The sequence below is a fragment of the Ahaetulla prasina genome, chromosome 4, assembly GCF_028640845.1.
Source record: "Ahaetulla prasina isolate Xishuangbanna chromosome 4, ASM2864084v1, whole genome shotgun sequence".
In the NCBI taxonomy this organism is placed as follows: Eukaryota; Metazoa; Chordata; class Lepidosauria; order Squamata; family Colubridae; genus Ahaetulla; species Ahaetulla prasina.
The window spans coordinates 33,483,729-33,495,595 of NC_080542.1; the positions used below are offsets into that span (position 1 = coordinate 33,483,729).

The 11,867-nt window shown below is 41.6% G+C and overlaps 1 protein-coding gene across 4 annotated transcripts in view; it reads right to left on the minus strand.

Annotated features, from left to right (window-relative positions):
- Nucleotides 1-10,685, minus strand: part of ARL5C (ADP ribosylation factor like GTPase 5C) — a 28,999-nt gene extending 18,314 nt beyond the window's left edge. For 3 of the 4 annotated variants that reach the window (XR_009154888.1, XM_058180805.1, XM_058180806.1), the window contains exon 1: nt 10,609-10,685. Coding sequence is in view for 2 of the 4 variants with exons in the window: in XM_058180805.1 (XP_058036788.1) it covers nt 10,609-10,654 (46 nt within the window). In the remaining 2 variants the exon portion in view is untranslated. The remainder of the gene's footprint in view (nt 1-10,608) is intronic. The other variant, XM_058180808.1, reaches the window with a different exon arrangement.
- Nucleotides 10,686-11,867: the final 1,182 nt, after the last annotated feature.

Consider the following 11,867-nt stretch of genomic DNA (forward strand, 5'->3'; position numbering starts at 1 on the left):
TGATGTTTTTGAAGAATGGAGTCATAAATTAGTAATTATAATAATATTAATATCAATAATCATGTTTACTTCTATGGGTAAACTATGTCTAAAAGACATTAATGAAGGAAGACAGAGGCAGAATAAGTTTTATCTGACAAGGCAGAGAAAGCATCAGAGATGATAGGCCAAGAGAATGATTTGAAAAAAGATGCTTTATAAAAGAAACTGGCTGGATTTTAAAAAATTAAAAATGACCTGGGAAATGTGTTTTTGCTGGATCTGCCTAAGAGGCTGGTTAGTCTTGATGAAATGTGTGAAGATAAAGAATAAAGAAGAATTGAAGAGAAATCAAATCCTACCACAATATTTCACTGAATTAAAGAACAGAATTTTCTGCTGACACCAGGATTAAAAAGCTGGGGTTTTATGACTTTGTCAATAGATAAGGAAGAGGATGTGGCTTGAAGAAATAGCTGTTTGATCTTATAGGGCAGTGTTTCTCAGCCTTGTCAACTTTAGGATGTGTGGATTATAACTCCTAGTTGGCTGGGGAATGCCACACATCTTAAAGTTGTCAAGGTTGAGAAATACCGTTATAAGGGGGTGAAGACCAGAGGTGGGTTTCTACCAGTTCGCCCAGGTTTGGGCAAACTGGTAGTGGCGATGGCAAGAGGCTCTGGCCGCTAGCCTGGACTTCATCACAGATGCTCTGCGCATGTGCAAAAGGTTCAGCGCAAGCACGGAAGCGCCAAACGCAAGCGCATGTTCACAGTTCCAAACCGGTAGCGAACTGGTGAAGACTTATAAAATGCACTTATACTTCTTTGATGAAGGTTAGAGATCTCTTCTTTATGTACTTATATTTTTTCTTTTTTCCTCATACTTTTTATTCTTTTTTTCCATTTTCTTCTGTTTTTCTAAATTTAGGTTTTACTATCGTAATTAAAATTCTTAATAACAATTATATTAATAAAAGAACACAGCAGGAATTACCAGTGAGATATTTCTGGTGCAAGTTAAAAGGGCATCATTCCTGGGTATGCACTAAGAGACCCCAGGAATGCACAATGATTGCTCTCAAATATCTAAAAGGTAGGGTAGGGGGAGAGAGGGAAAGAGAGAGAGAGATCAAACACTCTAGGGCATGGGTCACCAACCTTTCAGACCTCAGGGATCACTAAATTCATAATTTTAAATTCCACGGACCACTAATATGATTTGCCTAATGACCGACTGTATGGGTATGGGCTAGGTGGTCATATGACTGGGTGGGCATGGTCAACTTGATGTCACTCACGTTGAGGGGCGCCTCATCAGCCTCTACTCACCCCTCTCCTCCCAGCCCCACCTCACCTGCCCGCCTAGGCTCCTTAGTGCCCCAAGCAGTTATTGGAGCTAAACAGCCACCATGAGAAAGAGTTGGCAAAACAGTTCAGTTCAAATTGGATCTGACTGAGAAGGAGGTTCAGCAGAAGCACCTCACTGAGGACTAGGAGCATAGGCTTTCCAAGCAGAGGGAAGACCTGTGAGAGTTCAAGGCCAGGTACAAGCGCCTGGAAGCTAAGTGGGCTGAGATTGTCAGCCAGTTCCAGGCCATGATACAGTCCCACTGGAACAAGGCCCTCCGGTTCTTCACCATCAGTGGCACTTCCCTCCAGCCTTTGACCAAAGCCCCACACCAGGAGGCTGAAACAGACCCCAAGCTGAAATTTCTGCTCCCCTCTGACTCGCACAAAAGGACCCCGAAGGGGGAGACTCTCCACAGCAACACAAACGTTTATTGCATGTATCTGGCCCAGGGCCATAGTTTGAGGATTTAGTGCAATATAATTCAAATCTTTATTGTCAATGCACAACATATATACAATGAGTTTTGTACATAAAAAATGCAAATAATTTTTCTGTAGACTATCAAAATTTTCTCGCAGACCACCAGTTGGTGACCGCTGCTCGAGGGTCTAGGACAATTTAGAATGGCCATCTTGGCATGGCCAACTCACCTCTGCCAACTCACCACCGCCAATTCATCTCAGGACAAGTCAACACAGCCCACTCACCAACTTGCTACGGGCAGCCAGGTGGGCAGGTAAGCATGTGGGCAGAGTAAAGAGCAGCAGCAGCTGGGGGCTTCACACCAGAATGAAAGCCAGGTGGGTGGGTGAGTGAGTGGGTGGGTGGGTAGAATGCAGAGAGCGGCAGCTGGAGATTTCCCATTTTCACACACACTGCTGCCACCATTGCTGCCACTGTGCTGAGCTCCAGGCCATTCAAAGTTTGGGCCATTTGGCAGTGTTGGCAATATTCAAGTTGTTCAGCAGTGGTGGCAGTGGGTGGTGGAGACCATGTATGTCTCATTTTCATACTCCTACCGCCATTGTTGCTGTGGTCCATTCAGTGATGGCTGTGGGGTTTGGGCTGTGCGACAGCAGCAGTGGGTGGGACAGAAGCTCAGTGCAGTGGGTAGAGGATATGAAAATGGGATGCACCCATTCTCTGCTGCCTCCCTGCCACTTGCCCTGCCCCTGGCACTTCCACTGAATGGCTGAACACCACCACTGCTGCCAAATGACCCAAACTCCAAATGAGCCAGAGTTCAGTGCGATGGCGGCAGCAGTGGCAGTAAGGATGTGAAAATGGGAAGCTTCTGGCTGCCTCTGCTCTGTGCTTTGCCCACCCACTCAATCATGCACCTGCCTGGTTCTCACTCCAGTGTAAAGACCAGGCAGCTGCCACTAATTTGCACTCTGCCCATCCGCTCTCTCACCCGCTGACCGGGTCTCTCTCTGGCTCCCCTTGGTGAGTTGTCCCTTCAGCAAACTGACCATGTTGAGTTGTCCTGCAATGACTTGGTGGCTTTGAGTTAACAGCGGCAACATTGCAGTGGCAAGCTGGCGGCAGTGAGGTGACCATGCCAAGTTGGCCACCTGAGTTGTCCCATTCTGCTCCTCCATTGCTGTTGTGCAGACTGAAATGGCTATGCTGGCTGTGCTATCTGTTCTCATATTGATGCATAGCATAGACATCAGGATGCTCAAACAGAAAGCACCCAAAGCTAGATCAACGCAAAATTCACAAGCAAACATTATTATTATTTTTGCATTCCCCCTGACCTCCAGCCAATATAACAAAGAAGAGAGAGCAATTTGGAATGAAAAAAAAATAGTTTGGCACAGATCCTGAAGCATCTTCCGTTTCATTTTATGTTAAACAAAGGGGACTTTCCTTTTCTTACACTTCTCCCTAGAGGATTTTTAACCTAATACTTGACTTACAGCCACAATTGTGACCAGTGCTACCATAGATAAACCAATGGGTTATTAAGTGAATTGTGCCCATTTTTGCAAACCTTTATTGCCATGGTGGTTAAAAAAATCCCTGCAGTTGTTAAGTGAATCATGCTTAATGATTCCAGCTTCCCGCTCTGATTTTGTTTCTAAGGTGGTGACTGGGAAGGTTGAAATGGCAATCACAGGATCCCTGCACATTGCAACCACTGTAAATAGATGCCAGCTGCCAAGCACTCAAATTTTGATCAGCTGATCATGAGAATGCTACAGCAGTCATAAGTGTGAGGATTAGTTGAAAGTTATTCTTTTTTTCAGTCAAGTCAAACCTTTATTGTCAATGCACAACATGTGTACAATGAGATTGAATGAGCCTCCTTTGGCGCAGCCCCTCCCCCAAAATATAGAATACATCTCAATAAATCAATAAATAAAAGAAAAAGAAATCCCTAAACCGAAATAGCAACAGCACTTAGACTTATATACCGCTTCACAGTGCTTTATAGCCCCTCTAAGTGGTTTACAGAGTCAGCATATTGCCCCCAACAATTTGGGTCCTTATAAAAGTAATAACTAACACACATTCCCATATACATATATGTTTATAACATTATATTATATTACACCGGTATAAACACGTTGCACTTGTGCTGGCTCTGCAAGTCTATATTAAACCTAATTGTGGTGTTATGTTGCATTCAGAAGTCTGATGGCCCATGGATAAAAGCTATTTTTCAGTTATCTATTCGGCTGGCTATGCTTCTATATCTCCTGCCCAATGAGTAAAGAAGTGCTGACCAAGGTCTGAATCATCCTTGAGGATTGTCCTTACTCTGCTAAGGCAGTGGGTCCTGGCGATTTCGTCCAGTGGGGTCAGGGGGCAGCCCATGATTTTTCGTGCTGTGCTCATCACCCTCTGTAATGCCTTTCTGTCCGCGGCTGTCAAGCCAGCATACCATGCCGTAACACAATATGTGAGGACGCTTTCTATCGTAGACTGGTAAAAAGAAGTCATCAGTCGTTGTTCCACCTGATTTTTCCGCAAGACCCTAAGGAAATGGAGTCTTTGTTGAGCCTTCCTGACCACATGGAATGTGTTTTTTTCCAGGTGAGATCTTGGCTAAGGTGGACTCCCCAGAAATTTGAAAGAGGAGACCCTCTCCACACAGCCCCCCTTGATGTAGAGTGGGGCAGGTTCCTCTCTCTACTTCTCAATGTCTAGCACCATTTCTTTTGTCTTGCTGGCGTTTAGATGCAATTTGTTTACTGAGCACCATGTGGATAACTCCTGGACTTCTTCTATTCTTCAACTTCAAGTTGAAGACTGTTGCTCTTGCAACTTAAAACAGTCATTAAACAGCTGGAGTAAATGGAGGTTTACTTGTATATAGAAGAAATCAAAAACCAAAAAGCTGAAAAGTGGACTTGATTTAAATATAAATTATAAACCAGGACATATGAATGACGTTTTTCCTCTCTGAGACACAGTTGTTTAAATTCATATAAAATTCAGAAAAACTGTTTCAAATTGCAAGCTGTACATCACAACCCCTCCTTGGTAGGGGTTGGTAGTCTAAGAATTCCATATATGGCAAAACAAGATAATGAGATTACCTTTTCGATTGGCAAGCAGCCCCATTTTAAAAAATAATCTGTTTCTTCTAAGAACAAGACTGGCAGCAACATTACATGAAACTTACTTGCTTTGCAGAGTAGGAAGGAAGCGCTACTTAAAGAAACAATACAATGGCATAATTTGTTCTCTCTAAAGACAGACAAATCCCAAAATACTCTCAAGAGTACCACTAGCAAGCATTGTTTCAAATTCCAAACATGGACTCAATGTGTGTGTGTGTGTGTGTGTGTGCATCTGTGTATACACATCATTTTTGGCTTCTTCTATATGAATGAAGTCTTGTAATTTATAATGTGTAATTTATGACAGAAATATACAACCTGAAGCTGATGAAGACGTTGATGCAAATTATAATTTTTATCATGATACAAAAGGAAAAATGGTTAAATATCCAGCTGCATTTCAAATATTGCTGTTACATGAATTACATGTAATTTTAATTCAACATTAAATATATATCATGTTGGATTTTCATACAATTTATCTTCTGCTTTCTGGGCTCCAGCCCTCTGCCTAGAATAAGATAAAAGACATGCATCTCTGTGCTAAAGCCATATTTCTTAAAATGTGATCCAAGGACCTTGGAGTTCCTCCAGGACCGTTTCAGGGGTCTGCAAAATCAAAATTATTTGCCCAATATTGAAAATATTTTCAAAAGTTTAAAACAATGTCACTCTTCTCATTATAATTTTATTTGTTAAAAATATTTTTTCATGAAAATATTTAATATCTAATGGATTTAATACTGCTATTTTTACAACATTCAATAAATATTCTATGAATGCATTAATTTAATTTTTAATCCAGTATATATTGATAAATATAAGCAGTGCAAACAAAAGCTCTTTTGGGATTTTCCATCATTTTTAAAAGTGGGAAGGGATCCTGCTCACAAAACATTTAAGGAACACGGCCTTAAAATGATTTCATAGAACATGGAGTCATAAGGCTGGGAAGGAATCTCAGAGACCTTCTCATCCAACCAAGCTCAAGACAGTAGTTTCATACCATCCAGGTCAAATGGTTTTCCAGTATGTTTGTGAAAACCTCTAGTGACGGAGCACCCACAACCAGTGGTGGGTTTCTATCGGTTCGTCCCGGTTTGGGTGTCATCATGGATGCTCTGCGCATGTGCAGAAACGCCGCGGGTGAGTGCATGAACAAAGGTAAGTGGAAGCCACTACTGCTCACAATCAGTGTTGCGATTCAGCCAGTTTGCACCACTTTGGGAGAACCGCTTGTTAACTTTGTGAGCAGTTTGGCAAACTGGTTGTTGGAAGAAATCATTAGGGCAGAGAACCGGTTGTTAAATGACTTGAATCCCATCACTTCCCACAGCCAATATCCAAATAGAATGAGACTATTGCCTTACACAATGTAAGGCGCCCTGAGTCTTCGGAGAAGGGCGGGATATAAATTCAAATAAAAAAAAACAATTAAAAAACACACACAACTTCTGACTGCATACATATTATATTTTATGACATAAGATAGGCAACTTTGAGACTCAATGAATCTTCATTGTGAATCCTTTCCAAAAGTATAGATTTCTATCACTTTCCATTGGTACCAGATTCTCATTCCATGGTTGTCAGTAGCCATAATAGTCTGGAGTTCTGGGAGTTAAAGCCTATACACTGGGAGAGAACCTCACTTGTGGAAGCCTAATTTATTATCTGCATCAACTTTTGATATAAGTTGCCATATTTTTAAACTAGTGATAACATTCAAATAGAAATTGGAAGATTGCTAATTTAAACAAACCATAATTAATGTTATTACAGTTTTGGTTCATTGTAAATGTAGAAATGAAAGTTTCTAGGCCCAATAGGAGGATGGGAAGAAAAACACACGAGCTCAAAGTTGATTTTGCTTGTTCCTCTTTGTGTACATTGGACTAAGTCACATCTTAGCACACATGAACATGTCAAAACAACAACAATAACAACAAAACACACCTGCGTGGAAGTTAGCTAATTTTTAAGGATGATCATTTCTTTGTGGAAATTTGCCAAACTTTCGGCATTTTTATGGTATATGGCTGTATAGGGAAACACAGAGGTTTGGTGCTATATTCCAGACTGATACGTAATGAGAAAACCTTGGAAGTAATGAAGGAATGCCTACATATTGCAGGGCCAAAACAACGCCTACATATTGTAATGTTAAATATGCAAGTTCAATCACATCAGAATCCACAAGGGATAGTATTTGGAATAGCCTACTTGTAGTTGAAACCTGGTTTTTCATTCTGCATGCAGCAGGCAGAAGGGGCATTCAAGTGGACTACAGGTAGTCCTCGACTTACAACAATTCATTTAGTGACCGTTCAAAGTTACCACGGCACTGAAAAAAGGTGATTTATGACAATTTTTCACACTTATGACCATGGCAGCATCCCCATGATTACATGATTTACATTCAGATACTTGACAACTGACTCACATTTTCAATGATTGCAGTATCCTACGGTCAGGTGATCCCTTTTTGCAACCTTCTGACAAGGAAAGTCAATGGGGAAACCAGATTCACTTAACAACTGTATTACTAATTTAACAATTGTAATGATTCACTTAACAAATGTGGCACAAAAAGTCGTAAAATGGGACAAAATTCCCTGAGCAAATTTCTCACTCTGCAACATAAATTTTGGGCTCAATTGTGGACATAAGTTGAGGACTAGCTGTATTGTCTCTACATATGGCACTTTCATCCTCTTCTCTCAGATTGCTTCCCCTTTGGCTTTCTGAAAAATCTTTCTATCTTAGGTCATATATGAATGTTTTCTTCACCAGCCTCTGTGTACAGAAAAACACATTGGCATAATATGTAGTCTTCCATGGCCAGTACTGAGCTTCAGGGTTTAGTGATCCTGCACCAATCAGAAATCAATTCAGCTCAGACTGGTCACCTAGCTATAAAGACAGGTGCTCAGTCAATCCTTGCTCAATATGTTGTTTTTGAAGATGTACAGTTGCAGGCGAAATATCAGGACATCTTTAGCCTAGACCAGCGGCCCCCAACCTTTTGGCATCAGGAACTGGTTCTGTGGAGAGAGCTTTTTCCTCAGACCAGAGGGAGGCGTGGTTTTGTGTATTGACTGCATGGATGGGGCTTTGCTTGTTTGTGCGGACCGGTTGATGGCAGGCAAAGGATCAGTCCATGGACCGGAGGTTTGGAGACCCCTGGGGTATACCATGGTCATTAAACCTGAAGTACAACATTGCCCAACATGCTAACATAATATATACCCTCCACTGGAGTAATATGCCTAGTCCATTATCCTGACTGTTGTAATGTGTGACAAAACAATGAAACAGTGGATTCCCATTTCCTTGCCCACCAAGCATCACTGCTGAACAGTAAATAAGGACCCATCACCCTCTGGCTTCCTCCCTCCCTCCCCCCCCCCTCTCTCCCCTTCCTCGTCTCTTCTCCTTTCTCTCTCTCCCAGTCTATAGCTACAGCTCTTATTGGGAACCTAAGCATGGGATGCCATACCTAGGGTGCACAAATAAAAATAATGTGGTTCAGATTGCAACATCAAAATATAGAAAACTCTGTATCTAGCCTGGCGCCTAGTGATTGCCTGGATGTTTTCGGGCCATCCTGTGTATTTTGGTATGTTGAAAGCATAGCCATAGGAACTAGGATATATAACATTGCTGAAATATATATTAGGGGTTCCTTTCTTGGTCTTGAGAATTTTGACTCTAGAAAGGAAGAAACTCACATGAATATAATATGTTCATTTGAACACACAGACATGTATATAGCTTCAGCATTGGTTCTCTATCATGTTTATATATATATAGTAACTTTCTTCTGAACATGCAGGCTGAGGAGCAAAAGTTAGTCCAAAACTGGCAATAAACTAGGAGGCCGCATACCCAGAGGTCATTATAGTTCCAGTCTTTTAAGGTATGTAAAGCATTTTGCTTAGAAAAGAGGGGGGAGAGGCCATGCCAACATATAAAAGTGGAAGTACAAAAGATGGAAACTATTCTTCTAGCCAAACATTTGCCTAAGCAAACAAACCATGCCAAAGAAAGGCAGAAGTTTCCATGAAAACACCCCCAATACTCCCACCCACTCAAAAACTTTTGCAATTCCCAGACTCGGAGAGAACAATAGAAGAGGCAAATTTTGACCAACTTTTAGAAAACCTTGCTCTGACTAAATTGTTATTGTCTCAGATACCAGTATATAGGAGAAACTGGAAACAAAAAATACATCACCCATAAGGATTCAAAGATTTATCTCTTAGCTGATTCCTTTAAACATAGCAGTTTAAGATTTCTGCTATTGCCTGCTTTAATTTCCTTTGCTTTTAACATTTTGTTCCCATTCATTGCTGCTTTACAACCTAACTTGTCCACCACTCTCCCACTCCTATGCACACACATCCCACCTCACATGTTCATTTGTTCTCACACCCAAGCACATACCATTTGCCACAAGAAGCCCTTCAACTTCAGATATCCAGGCATGGCCTTTTGTCTTTATTAGCACTCCCTGAAATAACTAATAATGACAGTTCACTTACTTCACCAAGCAAGTACACACAGAAGACACTTTCCAGACGGACGTTTTACATCATCTTTGATGCCCTATTCAAATTCAAACCTTTATTGTCAATGCAAAACATATGTACAATGAGATTGGATGAACTTCCCTTAGTGCAGCCCCCCCCCAACACAAAATACATTTCCATGACTTATAAGTGAAAGAAGAAGGAAAAAATGCAAGATCATTAAAAATTAAAACACAAATATCATATTACAGACTCTGTAGTAAAAATAGCATTAGAATTCACAACTGCTTTAGCCCTTTCCAAAAGACTTTCATGAACAATTTTACTTCCCTCATTGTTTCAGTCCTGCTCAGCACATATCATCTCTCTTCCCTGTCATTCTAAAGCACACATGCACTCAAATGCTACATGCTACAGGCTGAGTGCTGGCACAACAACTGCAAATTCTGGTTAGCTGCACAAAAGCTTTCCTCACCAGCTACTAGCTGATATGCTGAAAAGGTCATGGCTCCACACCCCAAATTTAACCCTAGAACATGGTACTAAGGTTCTTGAAAGAAAAAGGAAACTAAAAGAGAGAACGAAAAAGAAAATAGAAACAGAAAAATAATAGGGAAAAATAGGGAGTGAAATCACGAAAAGCAACGAAAGCACAGTTCCAACTAGAACAATAAAAGAAGAAAGGGGACAGGGACAAGTAGAAATTGTTAAGTTTAGAAACACAAGAGTGAACCAAAAAAGAAAAAGGTGTAAAAAGACAGGAAGGGAGAGAAAGAAACATGAAAATGAAAAAAAAAAATTAAAAGAAGGTTGGAAATCAAATGAAAATGCTGCCGGGGCAAAATGAAAGGAAGAAAAGGGGAAAACAGAATGAAAAAAAGGAATCGCATTTGAAAAGAAAGGCAATAAATGAATTTTAAAAATGTGAGACAAATGAGAAACAAAAGGAGAGACAAGGATGCAGTGCGCGAAGGCATGGTTCGTGCAAAATTAGAAACAAAGTAAAGCTGGGATTTAAAGAGAAAGAAAAAGAGGAAAAAACTAGGGGAAAGTTGGTGGACAACAATCTAAAAGGTAAACACGATCTGATTGACATTCACACTTAGCATTCCGGGAATTGTGTCATAAAAGGGGAGGAAAATGCGGGCGCGCCGCGCTCAAAGACATCTTACCGCGACTTCCAAAAATATTCAGGAGTTTAGCAAAAAACTGACCCATCCCGAGCTTCACAGCTTCATAAGCAAACGCCTTCGCCCCCGCCCCTCTTTATAGGCTCCGCAGGTGCCGCGTCAGAAGCTAAGTCCACCCCTGCCGAGCTCCTCCCTCTCACTGGAAAACTCTCTAGATGGGGACAAGAGGGACTCCGCGGAACCCTTGAGTGACGTCAGAATGCGTAGTGGAAACAGGGGATAGAAATCGGGCAGGAAGACGTGGGAACAATGCAGGACTGGGGCTGTAGGATAAATTCTCTTCTTCCAAGAAACTGAAGAGGAGCTCTGTGTGAAAGGACCGGAGGGAGACAAAGGGAAGTCTTAGCACTGGACTGTCCCTCTTGGGACCTGGGTGTAGAACTGACAGTATTTGAGACACGGGTCAGGCAGGGCTGTTTAGGGATGCTGGAGCAGCTTTTGAGGCTAGTTTTAGAGCGGACAGCTGCCACTGGAGATCTTCTCCATGACCAGGTCCTGATTCATGTTAGGCTTTAAAGTTGACAATCAGCACCTTCATTTGCAGCCAGAAGCAAAATGGCAAGTAGAACAGCTCTCGAAGTAGAGGTATTTTACCTGGAAGAACTTTGATACTCCCATCACAACTCTGAATTCTGGACTAACTGAAGCTTCAAGGACAGTCCCATGTGCTGCAAGTTGCAACAGTCCAAATGGGAGGTGATTAAGCCTCAAGAAACTGAAAGGAAGGCCATGCAGTCCTAGAATTGGCCTAACTAGGGACCCAGATGTAATTGTGCAAAACGCTTCTTAGATATGGGTGTCATCTGCTCCTGGAGCAGAAGCTGTGAGTCTAGCGGGGGACTTCCAGGTTACTCTCCAGGGCGAATTTGACTTGAGCTGCTGGAGAAACTAGGAATCCGATTTCCACAGAGGTATCACGCTGAGGGGTTTCTTGCAAATGTTGCTATACTGCTTTAAAGCTACTAGACCAGTTATTGAACATGTGTTTAATGTTTGTTGGAACTGCAAGACCTGCCTGTGAAAAAAATATGACTCCTGGTTCATTTAAAGGGCACAAAGAGGCAGTGCTAATCTCGCCCCAGATGAGTGCATTAGTTTTCAGCAGGATATATAAATTTGAATATTTGAGAACTAGAAAAAAAAATTGATAATAGGTCTACCAGTTCCCCCCCCCCTCCAGCAAGTGACTGGAAGACTAGTAAACCTGTCAACTAATCCTCTACAAGATGAGCACAGTAAAG